Source organism: Harmonia axyridis, chromosome 2, assembly GCF_914767665.1.
Source record: "Harmonia axyridis chromosome 2, icHarAxyr1.1, whole genome shotgun sequence".
NCBI classification, from domain to species: domain Eukaryota; kingdom Metazoa; phylum Arthropoda; class Insecta; order Coleoptera; family Coccinellidae; genus Harmonia; species Harmonia axyridis.
This window is the reverse complement of record NC_059502.1, coordinates 9,219,346-9,246,687: the sequence shown is the minus strand read 5'-3', so window position 1 is coordinate 9,246,687 and position 27,342 is coordinate 9,219,346. Positions and strand designations below refer to the sequence as shown.

Sequence of the window (27,342 nt, the reverse complement as noted above, 5' to 3'; positions counted from 1 at the left end):
AATTTTATAAAAAACTTTAGAGCGAGATGAGTGATTAGTTCTTACTTACGTACCGTACCATCGACATCACTACCTATCACTCAGATGGGTTTCAGATGAGGTAATCAAGTGAGAAACACTCGGAACGTAAAAAAAAATTATTTTGCAAAAGTTTCCACTTTCTATAAATATTTCAAAATAACAACTCATACAACATTATTTGGTTATTTTGCTCCTAATATCTATTTAGAAACTAATGAGTAAATAAAATATAAAACACCGACCACCAGTGGTCGAGAATTAAGTACAATCAAATTGGTTCTCGACCGCGAATAAATAAAGGGTAGAAATAAGTGTTTCAACGTTAATTCGGTGGTCGCAAACTAATATTCACAAAGTAGATATATGAATGAATCAAGGTATCGAAAAAAAACGAAAATGATCCAACAGAAATATATCAGTTGAAATGAACAATTATTGAAGTAACATATTGGTTCTCGACCACTTTGGTCGAGAAATAAAAGATACAAATTTTCCAATACCAGTTCGCGACCGCCGAATATTAAACAAAAAAATATACATTTATTTGCTTTTTGATTGAAATACACTCGAAAATATATCTTATAGTTGATATGGAACAAAATATACACACATAATTCATTTGAAATAAGAAATAATTACTATTTTCTGGTCATATATCACAAAGCACTTTTCTAAGAGAGGACGAGAAAGAACCCTTTTCTATGATAGACGATTATAAACTAATTTTTAGCGCGAAAACTCTGACCTATACCACTACTATGCAAACTATCTTGGAAAGGTAGAATGGTCGAGAACACGTACCGCGAAAATATTTTGCACTACATGATATATTTTTATTATTATTTCATCTCAAATCACGGAATGGTCGAGAACCAGTGCCGGTCGGCTAACCAGTGCATTTACCCTATTTTGTACAATTTCAATCCCTCCCTTTCTTTCAGTTGATCTTATGATAATAAATCAATTTTCTATGAATTTATTGAACGTTCTCTTTCCAAAAATTGAATCAGTTACAAATAATGAAGTTGAAGAAAAAATGAATTATTGTATTCTTAAATAATTATAATAATTCGACTTGGATTATCGACAACACTAGCAGTATAAATCAGTATTCCTTATTCTACTATTCGATTGGCAATGCAATAGGTACCTTCGTTTATTTGATCTTATGATAATAATTCAATTTCTGGTATATCCAATTTCCTATTAATTTATTGTACACCTTTTTTTCAGAAAATGAAACAGTAACAATAACAAATAATATTGAAGCCAAACAGGCGCGGATCCAGGCCCCACTTTTGGGGGGGGAACTTTTAGATACTCAAAATACTGAAAATGTGGACCCCAGACACTTTCGCCATTTTGGGACATCATTTTTTTTGCCGTTCATAGATATGAATCTTCCCAAAATGTATTGAAGGTGAAATTTTTGCTGATATTGTAATTATTTGAGCCTAAGTATGTCAAATTCTAGGAGGGACGGCAAAATTTAAGAGGTGCCTGGGTCATTTGGGGGGGGAACGTTCCTCCAGTTCCCCCCCCGTGGATCCGCGCCTGAAGCCAAAGAATCGTATTATTCCTTGTATAATATGTAATCATTGGCAATATTAGCAGTAAAAATCCCTCTTCTTCAGCGAGGTTCCATGGTGTAATGGTTAGCACTCTGGACTTTGAATCCAGCGATCCGAGTTCAAATCTCGGTGGAACCTAACATTTTATTTTGCGCCGTTTTATTTTTTCAGTTTTGTATTCCAAAGCATAATTGTATACTTTATGCGTTAATATTTATGCTAATGTCATAATTGAAAAAACTTTCAATTGTTTTCAACAATTCGAGGCCAAAAAAAAATAAATAAAATTCCTCGATATACTCCCTTTGAAAACTTACACTTGGATAACACTTTATTTTTTTCTTGAAGTTGCTGAAAATTTGAAAGAATAGCTTTTTGTGGTCGCAAAAAAAATATTCAAGTTTTTCTGATAACTTTTCGAACCACAAAGTATCTTTCGGAGAACGGATGAAGTTGCCTCGATTTTCTGTGTATTACAGGGTGGGCCGAAGAAATGACAAGATGCAAAACAAAAAAAAACGGAATTTTCGGTTTCCAAAAAAAAATTTTCTCAAATGTTTTTATAAATAATATTGTGGTGAAAGTGTCACTTCATTCTATGTTCTTTTGGTATGTTACATAACAGAAAGAATTTGCCGGATATTGAAGGAAAAATCTACAATTTCATGAACAAATACGAATTCGAACGAATACGCAAAAAATCCTGATTTAAGATCAATGCTTTTCTGATTTTTTTGTGGAGACATAAATTGCTCATTAATAACAGAAACCTTACTTCATATCTATCTTACTACCTAAAGTTTCTAAGGTAATAGTTACGCACGTGCACTTGTTAATAAAAATCAATTTTATTTAAAACTATGTTTAATTAATGCACACCACTTAAGATTTTCATCGTTCTGTTTCGCTCTTAACAATCCTAATGGACCAACCTCAATCAACGCACTGTAATCCGATACTTACCTCCCCTCCCACACTCTCAACTCCAAATAACCACGACCTGTAGAACCAGATTAAAGATACAACCTTCCAACGTGATAATATGATTAACAAAGTCATAATTTTAATTTGACCATGTACCATAATTAATTACGCTCAGAGTCTGCCTCGTACACGCATTCATGAAAAAGTTAAATAATTATCGGCCGCGACAGGTAAGTCGTTCTCTCGGGTTTACGAGCGCCCCCCTGGGGAACTCCAAACCATACACAATTGATAACCTGTTGTGTTTACAGACAGTGTTTGTTATAATATATATTGGGCGTGTTCTAAATCTTAATTTGGTGAAATATGTGCGCATTGACATTTTTTCGTTTTATGGCTCACTTCGGGGCCCGGGGGCCACTTCCTTCCTACCTCAGGGGGCCCTGTCGCCGCGGGTTTCCAGAAGGTAGGCCCAGACGGTGGTAGCTGGTTTGCATATTGGGCTAGTATTTGGAAAGTTGGATATGGGAGGAAAATTTATATATCTATTTTTTTATCTGTTTTTTTTTTATGACGACCATGTTAGGATGAGTTAGGGCGTGACTAAATTTATACAGGGTCTTCGGTGATAGTTTCTGAGATATTTGGAAGAAGGCTTAGATCGTCCTGTGGCAATCTCAGTCTTAATTTTTTTAAAGATAGATATAAGAAATAATCGATTGATTATTTTTATATTTATTTCTGAAATGGTGGATGGCTGTTTTACGCGGAGCTCTGGATCGACGGTATTATACAGGGTGAGTCAAAAGTGCTTGATCGGCAGATAACGCTTGTGATTTTTGGGCTAGGAGAATGATTCAAATTTTGACGAAATTGACGGTACTCAGCGCATAAGCTTGATTTATTTTTGACCCTAACTGAAACGAATAACAACCCGCGTAACAGATAACTTTTTGACGTTTCGAAACTGTGTAGCGATTTCCACCAGCTTTTGAATTTGCCCAAATTTTTATGGTAATGAATGCGGTCTTAGAAAAAGTATAGTACACAACTTGTAGAACAATTTTGCACTTCTTGAATTACTCTTTCTAGTCGTGCGTAATATTCTTCTTACAACTCTTGTTTTGTAATATACTATTCTTTACACGATATATTGTGTTAAGTCTTGGCCATGACCAGAGTAATAAACATAGATAGAGGCAAATTTTACATGTCCCCAACATAAGATTACGTTGTCGGATTGTGATATATTTTCAAATCCACAATTTTACTATATCATTATGTATGTATATTAGGTATATTGAATGAAATATATTTATTAGAGTGATTCTCAGTTGAATATACAAATTTGAATATTTGGAATCCGCTTATTTTCCTAATTGTCGAATTTATAGTATGCATCTATTGCTCTACCAGTGTCATCCGTTGTTTCACATCGTTTGGCGCGCTTGAAGTTTGTTTTCTGAATTTCTGATATATTTAGGTATTCATCTCAATATAATTTGAGTTGATATGAAACGTTGATTCACGATGGGACATGAGAAGTGCGTTCTTCGTGGAAAAACTGGCGAATTGAGTGAAATATCGTATCACTGATATGTTTTCATTTTCGCGCGCTTTATGTAAAATTTGATAAATAAAATAAATAATAAATAAATAATTTATTGAATCTCTTAGGACAAATTATGTATGAGATAAGTCAATTAAATACAATATAATGCGACATATACTGGCACTAATAAATAAATATGTAGATATATAAAAGTACAATATACAGATAATATAAATACAAAAAAAAGAAAGAAATTTGATATCAGGACAGTTTGTCATTCAGAAATTCAGCAACACTATAAAAACATTTTTTCAAAAGCATTGACTTAACAGTTTTTTTGTACCCTCGAGAGTCCAGGCGTTTAACATTTTTGGGAAGGTGATTAAAAAATTTAATGCCCTGGTACAGTGGAGAATTCTCGAACTTGGTAGTTCTATGCCTAGGGAAGCACAACATATCATCATTCCTGGTGCCATAACTATGATGATCCGAAAATTTTGACATCAGGGAAATGTTATCTCTAACGTATATCAGACAACTCAAGATAAATATACAAGGGAGAGGCAAAATTCTATATTTTATGAAGGCGGGTCTGCATGACTCAAGCGGACCCAGACCGAGCATCATGCGAATAATGCGCTTTTGCGCAATGAAAATACGGCCGGCATCTGTCGAATTTCCCCACAAAATAATGTTATAACTGATGTTACTGTATACCAGGCTGTAATAAACATTAAATAAGGATGTCAAAGGAAGAGAATTTTTCACTCTATACATAGCAAAGTATGATTTGCTCAACTTTTTGCTGAGGTTATCTACATGATCGCTCCATCTGAGTCCGCCATCGACATAGACACCCAAAAATTTAGTGACGGACTTTGATGTTAATGTTTCATGATCATATTTAATGGTCAAAGGATGATTCGAGCGATTACTACATTTGAAAAATAAGCATTCCGTCTTGGATATATTCACCATTAGATTATTCAAATGACACCAGGAACAAAAGTCACGCATGATCAGGCCGCAATTAACAGTAAGCTCCTCAACGCTCCGTGCCGTAACCACCATCGACGCGTCATCAGCAAACAATACTAAAAAGGATGCCCCAACGTATTTAGGTAAGTCATTAATAAAAAGTGAAAAAATGAGAGGTCCCAACACGGAACCCTGAGGAACCCCAATATCAACAGGAAATCTCTCTGAGGATGAGCCCTCAACTCAGTTCATGTTGGGGACAAAATTTGCTTACTGAAAATGACATATGCTCCCACTATCTATGTTTATTACTCTGAGATTGTAACGAAATGATAGAACGACCTGTTCGGCGACAAGCGCTCAAAAAGTGTAAAACAATTCACGGAATGATTTGTCTCCTGAATATTTCATGAAGAGGACACTATTAAAAAATGAGAAGTGAAGCTTTCAAATAGTTTCATTGTTATTAAATTGTTGTTTGTCGACCAAAAACAATAAAATATCGAACCCCGGGTCGTAAAATTCCCCACATCACAGCGCCCCGACGCTTTACCTGGCCGCCGTCGCGTGACCCCAGTTCCACAGCCAACCCAGTTCCTCTCTCCACCTCGTCAGCCGACAATTATACAGAAGAAACAAAGTGATGTCCCCCCGTTTTATTATCCCCATTGTTTCATTGTTTGTGCGTTCGTGAGATGCTTGGCGGGGCCTCCCGTGATTTATGGGGGCACGCGGGGAATGCAGCCGGCGCCACCAGAGGGCGCCCCCTCTACGCCCGCGACCATCGTCATTCGTCGGTTTGGTACTTGTATAGTCGCAATGATGGACCACTTACGGAATTCCCATTGTTCGCCCGATGTACCATGTTTGTTATCGTGGCAGCGGATGGTGTAAGAGAGTTCTTGGTTTTTTGCGCCTGAGATGGGGATCTAGAAAAGGTGCACGTTCGCTAAAGACAAGGGTCGCGAAGAGGAGATTCCAGAAGCGTCATTTTGGCGATCGGAAATAATATAAACTTCATTACATATGTGGCAAAAGTCTCAGCGCAAATTTCGTCATCCAATTAAAAAAAAAGGAATGGTTTTATGACAATTTTCCAGAACAAGTAAAAACTTTATTAACAAAGATATAAGTAGAAAAGATCGGGAATATACTACAAATTAGTGACCAAGATGGACTTTTGGAGGAGCTCGACAGGAAGATCTAGGATTGAGAGGAAAAAATGATTCAATTAGGTAAATTATGAGTAAAAGACATACTATTATAGATGACATAAAAACGGAGCAATTAACATTGATTGGGCATGTCCAACGAGTGCCAGAAAATAGAATACCTAAACAGATATTGATGTGGAAACCACTACGAAGGAATAGGAACGATAGGCCAAGACCTTAGAGTAAGAAACAGATAGAGGGAGCATAATTATGTCATTTTCAGTAAGGAAATTTTGTCCTCAACATGAACTATCAAATTTAACATGAAGCGCGGAAATGAAAACATATCAGTGATACGATATTTCACTCAATACGCGATTTTCTCCACAAAGAACCCACTTCTTATGTCCCTTAGTGAATCAACGTTTCACATCAACTCAAAATATATTGAGATGAATACCTAAATATATCAAAAATTCAGAAAACAAACTTCAAACGCATCAAATTACATGAAACAACGGATGACACTAGGAGAGCGAAAGTTGCCAAACCTTAATTGAATTTCAGCAGGTAGATACCGAAAATAATAAATATTTTGTATACCTACTACAAATTTGACAATGAGAAAAAATATCGGATTTCAATGTTCAAATTTGCATACTTATTCGGGAATCACTCAAATAAATATATTTCATTAAATATAATATGCATTCATAATGATATAGTAAAATTGAGGATTTGAAATTATATCACAATCCGACAACGTAATCTAACCATGTTGGGGACATATAAAAATGGTTCAAAAAAAAAGATTCAAAAGAAAATATTTTTTGAATTAATCAGTTTGTAGCTTCCACATTTTTATCAACTTGGAGCAACATTTGTTATTTGCTTCAGTGGAATCAAATAGAACCTACCTTCAATTTGGAATTGCAAACAGAATTTCATGTACCGAAGCACTAAGAAATGTTGAAGGATAATCTTTGGGTATACATTTCATTCACGTTCAAAATTTCACCTCATGTCTTCCAAATATGTACCTTGATAAGAATAAAACATTAAACTAGTTTATGATTTCTGAAGATAACATGAAAGCTACATCAGTTGGTATAGAAATCAGTTGATTCACCAATGCTTTGGGTTAAATATGAACATTTCGATATCGAAAATTATTCCTCCAAGAAATAAAAGTACATGGCATCTAACTGAAATCTACAAATTGAATATGTGCAATGGTATGGTATGATGATATTGCCTCATACTTACCAGGATACCAGGAGCATAGACTTGTTAGTCCGAAGCCAATTTTGTTTGAAAAGAATTAGATCCCAATCAATATTATCTCAGTACCTCAAATGAAATCTCCATATTGATTTCCTCAATTATGTTTAATGTTCAAGTCTTCTTCTGCGTAGATATCAAAGCTATTATATGGGATAATAAGTGCTTAAGTAGTTTTTCACGGATTATATGTATTTCAATAGCACAAGAAAGGAGGACTTCACCCGAATAAAAAACAAATCAGTGACATCTGTCAAACTGACATTGACAAACGACAGATCTGACGGGCGCGCAACGAAAGTAACGCACAGAAGAAACGAGCGCAATATCGTGACCTCCCTGATTGATAACAGTCCAAGACGTCACGGGGTCGCTATACTAGGAAGGGTCATAAATAACCAATTCATTAAACATTTCCGAGGAATGTCGCTACATTAAAATAAATCCGTCCGGCTTTTCAACGGATCGATATCATGCAACGGCGCCTCGTCAGGGGGGCAAGGAGGGCAAGCCCCCCCCTCATGCAACGAACATGTCATTTTCAAAAACAAATGGTTTCTTTTGTGAACTTACATTCATGCCTAGATGCAATATCTCAATGACATGTCATTGATGATCTCTTCAATCTGATAGTCTGAACAGTCAAAAATTTAGAAAAATTCATTTAATTCAAAACTACCAATATTATAAAAATGTTTAGGAAGAAGTAGTTGTCAAATTTATCAGGCAATCATAAACATTCAAATTTTGTGTTTAGAAGGAGCGTATGTCACTTTCATTAAGCAAATTTTGTCCCCAACACAAATTTGACATGAAGCGCGCGGAAATGAAAACATATCAGTGATACGATATTTCACTCAATTTGCGAGTTTCTCCACAAAGAACCGACTTATGTCTCATAGTGAATTAACGTTTAATATTACCTTAATATATATTGAAATAAATAACTGAATATATCAGAAATTCAGAAAACAAACTTTAAGCGCGTCAAACGACGTAAAATCACTGATGACACTAGGAGAGCAAAAGTTGCCAAACCTTGGATTTCAGCAGGTAGATACAGAAAATAATGTATATTCTGCATACTATAAATTCGACAATTAGGATAAATATCGGATTACAAATATTAAAATTTGCATATTTAATTGAGAATCAATGGAATAAATATATTTCATTCAATATAATATACATTCATAATGATATAGTAAAATTGTGGATTTGAAAATATATCACAATACTACAACGTAATCTAACCCTTATGAGGACATGTAAAAATTGCGTATACTTCCTCTATCTATGTTTATTACCCTATGGTTCCAATGAAATAAGAATGATATGTCATTTGGCTATAGCAATGACAATTGACGGTTTGAGTGACATCTTCTTCATTTTCATAAAGTTTCGGCCCAATCCCTCTGCTTGACAGTAACATTTCATGGAGCAGTTAGAACAGGATTATCACTGTCCCATTCTCTTGTATCATACTTGGAAATGTATGATGCCCCGTTCACACTTCTGCAAATAACGACATTTATCTACAGATGATTTATTGTTTAAAGTTGATTTTTTTTTGTATTGCTCTATTTCAAAAGATTATATATATGAAAAAATTTTATTTATTGGATGAGAAGATTTGACTGCCCGCTTAAAATGACCACGAGCCGCTACTGCATCGATACCATGACTTACGGGCTCATTGGACGCGATGTTAGAAACGCAAGAATCAATAACGACTGTCAAAACGAGAAGAGAGACAATGGAGACTAGGAGGTGCCCCCCAAAGGGGAACAAAACTGATCTTGCCCCACCTGGGGAGAGCGTAGGCCGGCGTTTTCGACAACACTCTCATTAATTCGACCAGTTGTCCGTACAATTAAAATATATAATCGCATTTGGTCAATTTATACGTCAATTTATATCATTGATCGAGAATTAACAGAGATCGTAGATCATTTATCTTGTTCGTTGTAAACAGCGAACTGGACCGGTTGGGAGATTCTGGATGGGTGGACCTGATGAATTGGTCCTCGAACAGGATATTCCGATGACTTGGTTTTATCGATTTGAAATATGATTTTCATTTTTCACCATGAGAGAAATTCCTGAAAAAACCGACAGAATGGAGTATTTTGATTTTGGCAACGTTGAACTTGTTGATCAAATTGTGAGAAAGGGTTGAAAATAATATATTCTGCAACAAGTGGAGAAAGTTCAACTTTTCTCACGAGTGAGAAAAGGGCTTTTCCTACAACTGCTTTCGAAAGTAGCGTATTCTTACTTAATTTTAAAACTATGAGATGCTCATGCTGTGAGAAATATTATTCCACACGGCACTTTGCCCACACCTTGCTTAGTAGACCAATGAAATTGGGTTTTCGAGAAGTCGTTTCTATGGAAACGCAATAAATGAACAGATACTGTTAACGAAGGCCATTTTGAATTGAATTAGGTACATTACATGAATTATTTAAATTTGCGCAGTTTTAGGAAAAGTATAGTGTGCAACATGTGGAGAAAATCCTTTTCTCACTCGTGTGTTTGCAAACTTCCACACTCGTGAGAAAAGTAAGACTTTTCCCACTTGTTACATACTATACTTCTCCTACAACTGCACAAATTCAAATAATACAAGATACAGTACCTATGCATTTCTTGCGTTTTCATAAAAACAACTTTTCAAAAGCCCAATTTAATTGGTGTATCAAGCGAGGTGTGGAAAAAGTGCCGTGAAACATTTCTCATATATTTCTCACAGTTAAGAAATTCAGTAAGTTATTAGGAATACAATACTTTTCATAGCAGTTTTAGGAATATTTTTCATTATATCTCACCGAAAGTATCAATTTTCATATCTATATTATCTATGATTCTATTCCAGAAGTTCCGCTTCTCTGTGTGGGGCACCGAGAGTAAATTAGACCATCGAAATAATTTTCGCGATCCCTAATTTCAATTGCCGCAAATATTACATTTAGCATGAATACGAGAAATATATGACCAAATTCCAACATTTTTATAATCGTTGTCGCAAATGATAACAGAAAATTGAGTAATTAATTCTAGATAGGTTTTGACATTAGCTACCAGAAACATTGAGTTTCTACAAGTTCTAACAATCATGACCCTTGTTCTGTGTTTCATCCGAGAGAAACCATGGCAACGTCCAATAGACGAATACAAATAAAAATTATGTATTGCGTCGAATTCAATTAATTTAAAGATGTTCAGAAGCAATGCAATTCAATAAATAAACCTGAAGTAATTTTAATGGCATTGGCAAAAGTAAGTGCCAAATTATTACTGAAAAGCTGAATTTCTCACATTGTCAATGTGAGAAATTATTATCATTTATTTTGTTATATATTTGAAATTGCAAACTACTTTGTCCATTAATTCACTAATTTCACAAGTTACTATTGTTAATCCTACCCATTTCGATCATTAAATAGGTTTCTCATTCCTATTATAGAAATCTAGAGAAGAAAGATGTTCCACGTGTTTTGTACAACTTTTATCTGTTAATCCACATCCAGCAAACATGTCAACTCTTGAAAGGCCCTCCTGCCATCTCAATGTTCCAAAAATCGAGAGCAGATAAAGAAGAGTATACGTTACCAATAATCGTCCTGTAACAGGGTCAAAAAATAGGCAAACAAATGACCCGTAAGGTTCCAACTCAATCTCCAGCACAGACAAATGCCAAAATCTATTCGAAAGCCACAAAAGGATGCCTGTAAATTACGTTGTCAAGCTATTTAACCGGCCAAAGTCATCATTCTTTGTCAGCTTAACCATTTATTCTTGTGTTAAACCTTCGGGGGGGACAGGCCTGTTGTACGTATTTACACAGGGAATCATTGTTGACAAACATTTTCTTAACAAAAATTTCATGGTGGCCTAACAGCATGATGTCTGTCAAATTTCACACAGTTGAAATCGATCTCTGAAGTTCGATTCTAAGGTTCCTCTTTGGGTGGGTGCATATTATGTTTTTGGCGAAATATTGTGGGTGGTTTCCACCCCGGGTTCCTCGATCATCTCGACATGAAGTTCTATCTGATTTTTGTCTGCTAGCTTGGTGACACAATTCTATTCTAGGGATACGTGGAGTTCTAGGAAGCTATGAACTATATTTTTACTTGGAATATTAGTCAACACTAGGTGGTGATTAAGAACATCCTTCCCAGGTAACGTAACACCCCATTAGGGTTTCGCAGACGAAAGCGAAACCTTTACAATTCTGCAATGTTGCTAACTATGTCAAAATCAGTTTCTAGGAAATTACCACCATGAAATTTAGTGCAAATAAATACTGATCTGTTTAGAATTGATTCTGATCTGGATACAGAATGCCAAGAATTAAAGATGAGAGTTGAAAAGTTGAAATTTTTTTGGTTTTTCCTGTTATACTATAAAAACTTTTCATTTCTTGTGATATTCGAATTTTTTTTTCAATTTAACTTTTTGAGAATCTTCAACACCTCTTTTGCACTTGAAAATTATAGTGTTAATGTTGGTCTCAACATTTGGTGAATGTTTGATAACTATCAACAAGATGTTCTACAGTTCACTCCATTTACTTCCTTATGCAGTTTAGATATAATCCCCAAAATACCAACGCATATGTTATTATAGACTGAAAATTACTATAATAATAGTACCTACATACATATTTCATTATTCAACATCTTAGTCTTAGCAAGACATTACACACAGATGACAACTGTGAAAATAAGCTGTTGATATACGTCAAAAGTATTCTTCAATGAAAATTATAAGCGAACCAATCAGAAATTTACCAGTATTGCCATTGGCAAATATTGCCCAATTCGGATTCCAAAAAGACAAATGGACCCAATATGGATCCTTGGGGTACACCAATATCGAGTTGAACTTGCACTACCAACCTCGACTAGCTGCATACAGTTTAATAAATATGTTCTTATCATTTGATTGGTTTGACCCCTTAAGCCCAATGAATTAATCTTATTCAAGAGTAATTCTGAAAACAAGTGAACAATTCGAGAGAATAGTTTTGCTTACCTAGAAATTATGTGATTCTTTCAAATATTACTCGTTCTAAGATCTTAGGAATTGACAATAATAATGAAATTGGTCTCTAGTTTTTCGTCTATTTCTATATTTTTTCAATATATCTGGAAATAGTAATTTGTTTTACTAGGCAGCAAAGTAGTAGATTGACTGCCGCGGCTGATAGTTCATAGCTGAGCATATCGAGGCTAGGAATTCAGCCAAGGCGGTCAATCAACTTTGGTGCCGAGTTGAACATATAATTTTTTTCTTCGATTGGTCATAATGATACGAGTACGATATTGTATTTGCAAATTAATACAATTCCCACAATCTTTTTATTTTTTCTATAGTGATAAATTAAAATGAAATTTGATAGAAATCGCAATTGTTGGAATGGTTGATTGCTATGGAAATGTATATGTCCATGATAATTACAGTTTGACAACTTATGAAATATACGACAGTTTTTTTCGAAAAATATCGGATATATTTATATTATGGACAGTGATAGCGACTTAGAAGTACCTATTCTTTCAGAAATAAGGAAGTGGCAAAAAATATTGATTGTCAGAAAATATCGAATGTTTTATTCGCATTGAAAATTATCACTTTGCTGCCTAGGCAGGAAAAGTAATTTTTGCTGATTGATACGTGTCTGCAAAATCAATATTTACGAAAAAATATCATCTTGCAAAGATTAATTAATTACATGAGTAAATATTACAGGTTTCAACCACACTGCAGCATATTTTATCAAATTCAAATAAATGTTTTCTTTGCATAAATGGTTAATGAAATAGGGCTGAGTTTTCAGGATCGAAGGACTTGGAAGCATAACATCACACCCATTGGCAAAGTTTTTGTTTTCAGTTCGTTTAAATATTCGAAAAGGTGTAGATATCTATGCAAAATAAAAACGTATATAATTAAAATGAAGAAACGACCAAACAATAAAAATATGGTAATTTTGAACCCCAACCCAAGTTTACGATTTTCAGCGAATATGCTTGTGCCAGCTGAAGTGTATTCTTAATAGAATATATAACCAACAAAAAAACATTATGTTAATACAGTCCTATCATCTGAAGTCAAATTTATAACTCTTGTTCGCGAGGTCACGAAACATGGAGGTGGTTTAACAGTCCTCCAAACGATATCATAGCGTGCTTTGAGTGAAAAATAAAGCGAAGATTAAGTATTTCGTGTTAAAGATGACAAAGTCGTGTCAACACCCCATTTCGGGGGTTTGCACCCCCAGGAACCAACCGCCGCGAAGCGTACACTATAAATTTTCGACATCCAGTGGTTTTGGGAAATTTACATAACGAAAATTGGGAGAGTTTTGTCGATCGTGAAACCGCGGGGTGTATTTACAGTTTTTTATTGTGGGGTTGCTCTACGTAGGGGAGGTAGACAGGGGTGGGTTTTTTTTTATGGCTCGGGGCAGATGTGTGACAGATCGCCTTTTTTTTCCACGTTTTTCATTACGTGTTTATTTTCTTTTGTGTATATTTGTTTCGTGTGATCGGATGTTTGCTTTATTGGTGATATTTCAATCGGAATCGAAGTTTGGGTAGGTTCTCTTGTCTGATGGTAGGTGGCGCTATTAGTCGTGAGTTCAAGGTATTTTCAATTTTTATTATGTCGACTAGGTTGGAGTTAAGGTATATTTTTAAAACATGTAATGATAGTACAAAAAGTCCTATTTACTAAAATTGGTATAAATCCTATATGTTTCGTGGACCAAAGAAAAAAGTCTAAAGGCGTTAAATCACGAGATCTTTGTGGCTAATTTTAATCACGTCTTTGGGAAATAACACAGCAGGAAACTGTTTTTTCAAAATTGCGATTGTTTCGTTGCTTGTGTAACACGTCTTTGTTGAAAAAAAACGTTGTCCACATCAATATCTTCCAATTCCGGTCATATAAAATCATAAATTATTATATTTTCATTATTATTAATCATAGCACGTTAGCACAATCCATTTTCCTGGTTTTCCGTCAACACTACGGAATACAGCAGCTATATTCTCAGTTGATCTTGAGCGACGCACACAGTTTCGATTGTTCACATTACTAATTTGTCCCAACAACTCAAATTCATCCATATTTCAATATTGCTTACAGAGAACGTGCTTCACGACGACCTAACAGTTCTTTAGTTTTGCGAACTGTGTCTGAAAAATTTTCACCATTTTCTTAGTGAATTTTAACATTTGTAATGCGTCGCTTAAGCGTGTATCGTTCCATTTTTAGTAATGACGTTATTTTTACTTGTCAAATGTCAAAAGATGACAACTTCGAAAGTGACAGCTGCCCAGATAGCGGGCTGTTTAAAATGAAACCATTTATTGTAAAACCCTCTCTGTGAGATCAAACATTATGACCCCAATCTTCTTCAACTATCAAGAATTCATTTAATTTTTATGTTCGCATGTTCTTTACACCTAAACTCATGAAATGAAATTTTATAAACAAATAAAACGCACTAAAAACTGTGAATTCCATATCCTGGAATAATAATTTAAAGTAACTAAAAATATGGTTTATAACAAATTATTAGAAACGTAATGATGCAGAAGGTAATAATGCGAAACCAAATTTTGTCTCTGACAAATCAAAATGAAAACACTGATAATTTAACATCAAGGTTCATTATTAATTTCTATCAGAGGACATACGATGAGAAATTAACCCAAATATCGAATGAAATTTTAAAAAATTCAGCAGTTATTGAATTCCTAAGTATCGTAGGAACCATCAGAAGTGATTTATTGTATTTTATTTCTTAATTTTTTGCATCATGTATCATAATCTTGAACATGAAAGTTCAATGCCGAATAACCAATGATTTTTCTACGTAATTTTATGGTAATAACTCGCATAGTTCTAAAAGGAAATTCCGAACACCAAATGAAAGGTCAATATTTGGATTCTACACGCTACAAAAGGTACGTGTTGGTAAATCCAGGTGAGTTAGAAGAATTTTCTCCTAGGACCGATCCAAAGATTCATTATTGGAAACAATAAACCAAAATAGCTAAGAAAAATACCAGGTCCACCCCTGGAATAGTCCTGAGTGCACACAACGGCAGTCACGAGTGCTCGCCACATGGGGTATCCGCCGCCACTGCCCGCAGGGGGGCAGCACTGTCCACCCCGCCATTTCCTGCCGATTTATGGATCTCCAGACCTGACTACCTTATTGTTTGACTAACTATAACCTCTGTCACGCTTATCTACAGATGTATCTACCTTTATCTTTTGTAAATTTACTGTTTAGGTCATTTAGCATTTATTATATTTTATATGCGACGGCCTTCCAAAGACAAGTTTATTTCGCCGTTGACTAATGATCAATTTCGACCATGTTCCTGATTCCTATCGCGGTTCACATGTTTTAATATAATTTTGAATATGTTATGGGCCTTGTTGGGGCCGTAGGGTGTGTGTGTGTGTGAAAGGAAGGGAATTTTGGACATATGTCATTGTCGAAGACGGCTTGGAAATACTAATAAGATTCTGTTATTGGTTAGGTTAGGCTGCTATGTGAATTTGAATTGTCACCAACAAATTGTATCTGGGGAGAAAGCTAAGTGAAAGAATAAGAAAAAAGTCGATTTCCAATGTAAAATGATTTCATTTTTGAAAAATATTACTTTTGGTGTTATCTATTGATATTTGTGTTGTATTGTTTTAAATTTGAAGAATTTTTTATTCGATGATACGAATATTGTTTTTCAGTTCGTGAATTTATCCTCGAACGATTCATCTTATGATAATTTGCGTTTTAGATAAAAGAAAAAGTCGGCCGAAGTTCTTAGTGTTGTTCAATAAGATTTTAATATTTGTATGTGCATTGTTGAAGCAAATGAGCCTATTTCCTGCACTCAAATTTCTTAAGAAATTGGCATTCCCTACAGTTACACAAATTTGGTCAAAACATGACTATGAATCCTAAAAATTGAAAACTACCGAAGACTAGGGATTCATCAAGCCAAGTAGCTTGATATTTTAACCAACTATTTGACTTGAATATCAAGCTCGTAAAAAATTACATACTTGAGCTTGACTCCTTGACTTGACTTGATTTTAGATATTTATTGCTTGACCTGATATCAAACTACTTGATATTACTTGAGCTTGATATGGACGCGTCGCACGGCATATATTTCTGCAATCTCGTAAGCGCTTAGACTAAATAAGGGGATTTCTTGGGCGCTGAGAGACTGAAGCATTCATTAGTGTGACTTTATTAGTAGTTTTATCACATTTCTATGAAAGCTATTGGTATATTTCATTAGTTTCAGAAATATCTTTCCAAACTTGGCCAAAATGGCCAAGGATTTTTTATCAACGCCAGCATCTCCAGCTCCCGTTGAAAGACAATTTTTCAGAGCTGCTCTTAGAGTTACAAAAAACCGAGCAAAAAACCGCAAAAGGTTAGGCGACAAATCTATAAGATGCCTCATTTGTCTTAGATCCTGGATGGAAAATTATGAAATCAAACAAAGTCTAGAGGTTCCTCAATATTTAAGAAACTTCATTTTTTTATTATTTTTCATTTTGTTATGATTTATGGTGATTTAATGTATGTTTCTATTTAGTTTTTATTTAGTTGGTATTTTCGGTTCTTTCATACAAAAGGTTTAATAAATAAAAGTATTTTTGCAAGGTTCTTTCCCATTTCATCATTTTTTTATTGATTTGACACTAGGTACATTATAAATGCTAAAAAGCAAGTAGCTTGATGAATAAATACTTGACTTCAAATCAAGTCAAGCTCAAGCCAAGTAGTTCGAAAATCGAGCCAAGCCGTGAATCCCTACCGAAGACATTTTCGCAAATGGAATTTTGTAGGAATATGAGAGAAACATTCTTAAAAAAAAACTTTTCTTGGACGGTTTATTTGCTGTACTATACCCTGGCCGACACGGCCACCGGATTTAACCTCACTCGTTATTTTTCGATAGGGTTATATAACTCAACATTACATTTACATTTATCCATATGGCATATAAGAGGCCGGAAACTTTAGAAGAGCTGAGAATACAAATATTCAACATAGAAAGCTCGATAACACCAGTGTTTTTGTCGAATGTGAGGGAGGAGTTTTATGATCGTCTCTATTGTTGCAGGGATCAAGAGGGAAATGTTTCTGAGCAATTATTTGATCAGTTGATTTTAATTCATTATTTTTTCCTGGAATACAACTACTCTAATATACAAGCAAAATTTCAAATGGATTTATGCAGTAAACATAGGAATGGAAAAAAAATCCAAATTCTTAAGGCAATATGTTAGACTTAGCACCAAAAATGCTTCATGTTAGTCCTAATTTGTATTCACCATTGTATTTTCCAATTTTTTTTCGATATTCTGTTTGAATTTTCTATAGTTCTGCTAACGCGATCAACATGAAATTCTATATAAAGCTTGAAATTGTGATTGTACTTTTACAAGCGTAATTTCAATTATATGGAATATATGGTCACTACAATATTACGATTTACACACACCAAACCAAGGAATTAAAAAAAATCACAAATCTGCAAGGAAATACTCAAGGGTTAGTTAAGGTTAGGTAAGGTTGTTATTATAAGACCACAAGTGAAATTTCAATTCAATGGGATCTAATGTCACTAAAATAGTTATTTTCACACACCAAACCGAGAAATCTAAAAAAATCCTATTTCTTCAAGGGAATACGTTAGGGTTAGCACCCCCGTCGACAAAATAAGATTTGCCGCACCCACAAAAACTGTTCTTCCTAATTTGTATTCACCAATTCACCACCCTACCCTTTAAATTTGCCAACAAATATCACCGTATTTATGTCTTCTTCGATCGCCACCTGCTTCGATAAATTGAAATTAAAGTCAGTTTCCCACTGGGCCTGTGGCACCGTACCGGATGCCCGTGGAGACCACTCTTATAATCCCATCGGCCATTGTTCCGATAGGAATGTTTTCGAGTCTCTCTCTAGTCGTGGCTTAGTTTCTTCATTATTTATATTCATACGGACCGTTGTTTATTCCTTTCATTTGTCTTGTTGGTAATATACGGACAAGATTGCTCAATCGGGTCGGTGGAAAAATATAAACGACTGGGTAGAGATGATGTTTCACGTAGCGAGCGCCATACCCAGCCTGTATTTTACGTTTGGAGATGATTCATTCGATCGAAGACTCGGGTTGACTTTTCGAGTACCAGAGGTTCCGTGATTTTGTCTGAAACGCATTTGAATATTTTGAAATGTTGAAAATTTATGATGTTATTCAATTTGAAATATCAATAATAAAATCACTCCATTTCAACTTCAGAACAACAAAGTACGACAGTAGTATGATGATAGCTGTTACACTACAAGATTTTTTCTAATTTTAAAGAAAGTAATCGAATAATGAAATACAATTGATGAAAATTGTGGAAACATGAATCTCGTCTTTTTGCTACTTCATGTTAGTGTCAGTTTGACATTTTATAAATAAGTCTAAACCAGAGAGTAATAAACATAGATAGAGGGAGTATACGCAATTTTAAATGTCCCCAACATGATTAGATTACATTGTCGGATTGTGATATATTTTCAAATCCACAATTTTACTTTATCGTTATGAATATATATTATATTGAATGAAATATATTTATTTGAGTGATTCCCGATTAAATATGCAAATTTGAATATTTGGAATCCGATATTTTTCCTAATTGTCGAATTTATAATAAGCAGAATATTTATTATTTTGTGTATCTACCTGCTGAAATCCAAGGTTTGGTAATTTTTGCTCTCCTAGTGTCATCGGTTGTTTCAAGTCTTTTGGCGCGCTTGAAGTTTGTTTTCTGAATTTCTGATATATTTAGGTATTCATCTCCATATATTTTGAGTTAATATGAAACTTTGATTCACTATGAGACATAAGTGCGTTCTTTGTGGAGAAACTCCTGAATTGAGTGTAATATCGTATCATTGATATGTTTTCATTTTCGCGCGCTTCATGTCAAATTTGATAGTTCGTGTTGGGAACAAAAATTGCTTACTGAAAATGACATATGTTCACTGAGAAAATTACACATTGATCTCGCCACTAGAACCATAGAATATCTAAGCAGAATATTAAAAAAATGTTCAATATTTCCGTACCAACAGATCTGACAGAGTCGAAATTTAGTTAATACCTATAAGAAAGAGATATTTGTTACGAAATGGAAAGGGTGAGGGTATAATGGGCGAATACAAATTAGGAGGCACATCGGACCACTTCTTGTGGGTAAGGCAGATCTTGTTTTGCCAGCAGGGGTTCTGACCGAAACGTGTCGCCTTGAAGAATTTGGATTTTTTGAGACTTTCTCGGTTTGGTATGCTTATTGTACAGGAAGGAAGTAGAAAGGTTCAAATTTCACACAAATGAACAGATATTCACTGTATTGTTGAGGCCGTAGAGCTGTTAATTCAGTGGAAATGATAAGTTTAAGTTTTCATAAATTTGAGTTGTAGGTACTAGTAGTAGTTTATTCGCTTATTCATTGAAAAACACATTAAAAAAACACTATAATAATAAATGTGGTCTTTTGGTCTATTAAGAACAAGCAAAATTTCAATTGGATGAGATGTATTGCCTCTAAAATGTCAGGATTTGTACAGAAAAACGAGGAATTGAAAAAAATCCAAATTTTTCAGGAAATATTAGACTTTGCACTTCCGCCGATAAAATAAGATCTGCCGTACCCAAAAGAAATGCTCTTTGGTGGCGCGATCAACATGAAATTCTATATTAAGCTTGAAATTGTAATTCTACATTTACAATTGAAATTTCAATTGAATGGAATCAAATCAAAGAGAAGAATTAAAAAAATTCACAAAGCTTCAAGGGAATACTTTAGGGTTTTTTACTTTTTTTCAATTTGAAATCCTGATTTTTAGTCTTCAATTCCTTCGTGACAATCTCTCAGTCGAAAGCGACATAAGTTATGATAGTAAAGTGTGTTTTTTCTAGAGCTATAGAACTTTAAATTGCTATAAAACAACGATGGATTATTCGATTGACATGAATTTTATTTATCCGCAAGATAATCTTGTGGCATTACATTTCAAATATGATTTCTGGCATATGACCGCCACGGCTGGCTCGGATGCAGTCCAATCTGGACATCCAATTTTCCATGACTTTTTCCAACATTTGTGGCCGTATATCGGCAATAACACGGCGAATGTTGTCTTCCAAATGGTCAAGGGTTTGTGGCTTATCCGCATAGACCAATGACTTTACATAGCCCCACAGAAAGTAGTCTATCGGTGTTAAATCACAAGATCTTGTAGGCCAATTCACAGGTCCAAAACGTGAAATTGGGCGGTCATCAAACGTGTCTTTTAATAAATCGATTGTGGCACGAGCTGTGTGGCATGTTGCGCCGTCTTGTTGGAACCACAGCTCCTGGACATCATGGTTGTTCAATTCAGGAATGAAAAAATTAGTAATCATGGCTCTATACCGATCACCATTGACTGTAACGTTCTGGCCATCATCGTTTTTGAAGAAGCACGGACCAAGGATTCCACCAGCCCATAAAGCACACCAAACAGTCATTTTTTCTGGATGTAACGGTGTTTCGACATACACTTGAGGATAAGCTTCACTCCAAATGCGGCAGTTTTGTTTGTTGACGTAGCTATTTAACCAGAAGTGTGCTTTATCGCTAATGGACGTAGTGCGCGATACGTATTCCGCACAGAACTATTATTTTCGTAATAAAATTGCACTATTTGCAAGCGTTGTTCAGGCGTGAGTCTATTCATGATGAATTGCCAAACCAAACTGAGAATAAATCACTTGACAGTTGTTAAATCGGTCATCATCTTGAACAGTAATGCCAGCTTAAAGTTATATACCTCGAAAAAAACACCCTATACAACAACACTTCAAATACATCAACTCTTGCTGTTCATCTTAACCCAATTTCAAAATCACGACAACTCGAAGATCTAAGCAAAATGCCATCGTATACAAAGCCAAGCTTTCACTCTACCGACTAATCCACGCAATATACAGCCTCCGACGCAGCATCCGTATATCACATCCTCGCCGGTATATAAGAGTCTCTCCACAACATCTCCCGAGATAAGACTATCACTTGTCAATTTCAGAGTTATGAAGGGATACCTCATTAGCCTCTCTAAACTCTATACAGATAACTCCGCGTCTCATTAATAAACATTAGCGTCTAAGGGGTACCGAGATTGTGTAGTCTCACGCGGAAGAAGAGAGATAAAGGTGAATTATACTGTTTAGTTACGTTTATTGTGGACATTAGCGAGACAAAATCGAGACAAGGAGAGAAGACGCGGTTTTGATTGAATTATGGGCTTGATGGCAGCCGTTGCCACGTCTAATTGTGTAATGGAGGCTTTACGATGGGTACTTATGATGGTTGATAAAAGTTATGGAGCCCGTTGCGTTGAGAGATTTGTTGGGTTGGACTTGGATGTTAGATTTATGACGGATGTGGTTCTCATGAGGATTTGGTTTCGGTTATTGAGAATTTACAATTTAATTTTGACTATTTGACTGATTTTTCAAAATTCTCTCAGTGATGCACAAAGAGTGGTAATTTTCAATTCTCATGAATATTTCTCAAAAACTAGAAGTCAAAAGAGGAAAATTCCAAGAGGTAAACAAAATGCAAATTTATACAACATGTAATGGTGTTAGAGGCATCAGATCATTTTGAGGAAAAAGGGGTACAAGTACGCATGTTCGAAATGATTCAGTTTAGAATCCAGATAATCTTAATTCTGAGTTAAGAAACGAGAATAACTGTCTGGTCTGGAATGGAATGCCAATTTTTTGAGAAATTCACTTCTACAAAATCGTATCTAAATCCCTCTTGATTTTTAATTCGGCCTTAACTACATACCTACGTTAATTCAACATATTTCTTTTTGGAGATTACCTCGATTCATACAATGGCAATTTAGTTGAGGTTAGAATTAGATGTTGTTATGCCCTTAGTTTTAACTGATCTTTCTATAGAGAAAATGAATGATTGAACAATCTCTCTAAATAACTAGCATATTTCATTGTAGAAAATTTCACTTATAACAAATAACTACTTGCTCATAGCTTCAATTGACGTCATCGTAGGTTCACCCAATTCAGCTAGGTCCTCACCACGTGATAATATATAAATCTTCTTATATTGATCTTGAAGGCCTGAACTATGAAGATGTCAATTAATAGACAAAAATTTTTATTTTAAAATTAATTGAATTAACCTACACCAAACTTGATATATTTTTTTTAAATTGATCATTGTGTCTGACGACAAATCGTATTTCATACAGCATTTTGGGTTTTTGGGCTTTTTAAGATCAATTCGATCATATGATTAATAAATTCAAAAATTTCTGTAAAGCAATCGGCGGTTGTTGGATGAACAACTCGAATAATATAACTTTCTTGCTTATTTTCTGCAAAAATATTCGTTTATAAGGTACTATACTAATTGTAATTATTACCTGACTCTTTTTGGGGGGAACATGGTTCCTAGTAGAGTTTAGATCAATTATTCCTGCGTCTTTTTCATCCGTTTGATAGCAAAGACAGACAGAATCTTCACCTCTTCATAATTCCATTGAAAACGATCATGATGGAACTATTTTCCTTTTTTTTATTCATTGAATGACCAATTCACCAAAAATGTAATTCAATACAAAATTATTCATAGTGAAAATGGAACTGATCGACTGAAAATTCCATAGAATATGATATGAAAAGATGCCCAAAAGGATATTTTTGAACAAAGATAAAAAGGCAACTAGTGGCAAAAAAGAGACAGAAAAACCTGTTGAATGGAAGCTCTATAAATCATCAATAGAGAAAGTACGACGGACTATAGGTTCATTTTTTGAATATTGTTAGGGACTGTATATTTTTTAACGACTTGAAAACTGAATGGTCTTTCTACTCATTTTGAGAAAAGAAACTCATTTCGTTTCATCAAATTTTGTAGCGCTTTCTGTCTTTTTATTTTCAAAGCTTTTCAAGTTTTTAAAGTTTTTTATACTGCTACAAGTTCAGTGAATTCTTTCAATGAAAATTCAACATAAATACAACTAGTCCATTAAAATCAAGTTGGAGATGATTCCAATGATAACTCTACTGAATTATATTTCAAATCTGCATTGATTTTTCTGCAATTCAATTATGTGCTAACTAATCATGTTTCGTGTCTACACAACATAGAATCATGTCATTTTTTCCAAAAAAGTATTTTTCATTATGCTTGTTATAATTCTTCAGCTTCAACTTCAAGGACGAAAAAATTATGACTTTATCTAGAATTTGGGATGATCTGTAGGACCCTTTATTTTGCATCTTCATATCCATCGAAGATTAAAATCAGCAGATAGTAAATAAAACACATTCATTTAGAATCTTCTTATATTTCAATTAAGACAATCATAATAATAGTATCTGTATCCTTCTATACACACTGACTTATTTACAAATACAATACTGTACAATAATTTAGGGCTAGAAATGACAACAAAACGTTAGTTTCAATAACATATTTTATTACAAATTTGTGATATGGTATCTTTATTTACAACAATTCATTTAATAAAAGAAAAATCGATAACAATAAAATAGTTTCAAGTTCAAAAAACAGTCATATTTCTCAAGTGACCAACCATACTGGACCGAACATATCGAAGAGGAGAACTATAATAACAGTATATTATATTCTTCTGTTCGGGGAGTGTTGGGTTTGCAGCAGGTGGTCAAAAATGAGACTGCGGTTCGTTGAAAAGTTGCACATATACAGACGAGTTTGTAAACTCGTCGTTTACAAATTTTTTTACCCAAAAAGTCCAATACGCCATTAGCGTGCAAAACAATTTGCTTTGTTCATTATCACAGATATAAATAAATGCCTTTACACGAATATACAACAGATTTTTCTATTATCCACGTGCGGCCAAGCTCGCTAACCACTCTTTTCGTTGCACTTTGCCCGGTTTTGCAGGATTCGGCTTTTTTTTTAACCATCGGAGTTCCTCACCTGAAAAAAAAAAGAATAGTGTCATTAGTGGTGAATGCGTGTTTACATGGTTTTGCTATTTGATGCTCAAAATAAACGTGTTCATTTTTCCACGGATTCGGTGGAAATCGGCTGGTTTTTCCATCGGAAACGTGCTCCGATGATGGGAAATTGACGACATAATTTTTTTTCAGCGGTTCACAATTAGACCATTTACTAAATAGGGGCTGTGGTAGTTCAACGGAAAGGTTGCAATGTTGCATGGGATTTAGTTAATTATGAATGCGTGAAAGAGGAGATTTTCCGTCATTTTGGCAGTGATGAAAGAATAACGCAGATACAAACTTTTTTATAGCTCTATTCGTATGGTGATATTTTTTCATGTTATCATTCTGTTTTATCTTTATCGGTTCATTTAATACTTTTTAGTTACAACAGGAGTATCCTCTTCAACTAGAAATTTCGATTGAATCTAAATATTTTTTCAAGTAATTGGTTTATTATGAAGTATTTAATTTAATTCTCAGAAATATTGAAAATTTTGTTGTGAAATCTTCTAAGTATATCCCAAAGTCAGTTCACTGAAATTATTCGTCTATATACAGTTCATCCATCCAGTGAGTTATCCGAAAATTCAGTTATGTGGCTTTCACATGGGAAATATCTTTCGGTGAAAGGATTTAGTTGTTAGAATGTTTCTTCTTATTTAACAGGGAGGATATGTAAGAAGATACAAGGATGCATATTCAGGGTGTTCCTTGATTGAAGGTACAAACGAAAATTACACATTCCTCAGATAATTTTAAGAAGAACAATCTTATAAAAGTGGTCCCGCCAATACCTTGTTTTTGAGATAGGTACAGGGTGTTGAAGTTTCAATTTTTTCTCATAAAACTTTCACTTTCACTTCAGAAAATATTCAACTTGAATTTGGCTTAGATATTCCAATTTGAAGTTTTCATCATGTGATGTGCTAATTCTGAATGCAAATTTACAGGGTGATATTTTTTTCTGGAACAGTGCCCGCTTCTTCCCTTCAGAACTTTTTTTTGGTGGACCACTGATATTTTAAAAAAATGAAAGAGGTTATTTTGATCTAGTATTAAACTTTTTGGTGTCTTGTAGTTTTTGTCGTATCTGCTACCGATTTCGAGAAAAAAATTTCAAACAATTCTCAGGAAAATCCAATTTATATTAAAGATCCACTAAGTACGATGTGATGAATAAATTAATTGTAAGTACTTATTCAGCCAATCTGTAGCGAATATAAATTAAGATTCGAGAAACTGGTGAAAATAGTCATTATAAAAAAAAGGACATCCTGTATTTCGAAAGTTTTTGCGGGCATATATTTATAGGACCTTTTTTCCGAAAATTATACAAGGAATCTCTCATTTACCTCAGTACCTCCAATTTAGGAACACCCTGCATTTGTAGAATTCAATAAAAATATTGATTACATCCGAAATAGACAACTTTGAATTCAAAATGTTTGTTTTCATGAAATAAAATGTCATATCAAATGAAGAAATCGTTCCTATCACGTATGCATCTATAATTTCACAAGCTTTTTTGTTTACTCGAGAAAATTGTTTCAAAAACGTGATAAATGACATTGCATTAAATATATCACGTAATTCTATGTCTTCATGGTGTGTTCATACGAAATTTCTTAAAAAATGACATAAAAACGAATATGAACAAGGGGTCAAAAGCTCCAGACGTCAATCCTTTCCTCATTTTCATTCATCAGCGATTCCAAAATGCTTAAAACAAGCTCCGAAGACGCTCAACACAAAAAAACCATCGAATCGACAAACCGTCTCCCGTCAGATAAGAAGATCTATGGACCCATAAACGCACAAACAAGATCCTCTTGGACCATTCACACCCATTCATTCAAAAACGTTCAATAAAATCCCGATCGTACCGAACCAAAACAAGAAAAAAATATACCGGTTCTGTACCGAGTCGAACCAGATCGATATCTCACGTTGACGCTGCCTGCATCTTCCGCGTATCAAAACCCAATCGAAGAAACTTCCTAACCTCGACTTGGCTAACGCCATTATGTCAGCCGGACTCGCTGAGAGAGATATTCGAGTACAGGAAGTACTCGGGTATCGATGGTATCGCGCGCGGACGCCTAATTGCCAGCATTTAATGACGGTAGGGCGTGCGAGGGCGGCATGGAGGTTCACGATAAGTCTCTCGTCTCGTTGTCTAATAGAAAAGGGTGTGTGTGTGTGTTTGTGAAGGGTATATTGATTTAAAACAATGGGCTCTCTCAGCGGGCCATGGAGACAGGTTTATCCGATTGAGTAAGCGGGCTCACCGAAAGCTTGTTAGTGAGAGGCAGGGACGGTTTAGGTGGTTTTTGGAGCTAGAGGAAATGGAGTTATTTGTTCGATAATTGGTGGAGATAAGTTGAGATTGAAAGATTTGGACCACACTTGAGACAATATGAAGCTAACATAAAGAACTGATATAACCACACACTAGACCGTCTGTGTTTGTATATATTGTTGTTTCCAAAACTTCGTTGTTATTTTGAGAAAGCTTAAGTTACTGAGGTCTGAGACAAATTCAATTCTTGGTACATTTTGACAAGATGTGTCCATTGTTGAACAGTTTCCAAATGCTGTGCAATCTTTCGCTGTAAGAATTTATCCGAGAAAAAACAAAAGATACAAAGATAAATATACAAATAAAATTTTTAAAGATTCAAAACTTCGACAGAATAATTGAACTTTGCAGTAAAAAATATTGCATTTAGTATTATTGA

At 34.6% G+C, this 27,342-nt stretch overlaps 1 protein-coding gene and 1 non-coding gene across 6 annotated transcripts in view; one reads left to right on the top strand and one right to left on the bottom strand.

The window, feature by feature from the left end:
- The first annotated feature begins 1,658 nt into the window (after positions 1–1,658).
- Trnaq-uug lies at positions 1,659–1,730 on the top strand. The gene has a single exon. It is a non-coding gene; the product is annotated as a tRNA-Gln (tRNA).
- A 22,212-nt stretch (positions 1,731–23,942) lies between these two features.
- Positions 23,943–27,342, bottom strand: part of LOC123674084 (homeobox protein caupolican-like) — a 114,537-nt gene continuing 111,137 nt past the window's right edge. For all 5 annotated transcript variants that reach the window (XM_045608949.1, XM_045608946.1, XM_045608945.1 and 2 more), the window contains one exon: positions 23,943–24,578. Coding sequence is in view for 1 of the 5 variants with exons in the window: in XM_045608946.1 (XP_045464902.1) it covers positions 24,575–24,578 (4 nt within the window). In the remaining 4 variants the exon portion in view is untranslated. The remainder of the gene's footprint in view (positions 24,579–27,342) is intronic.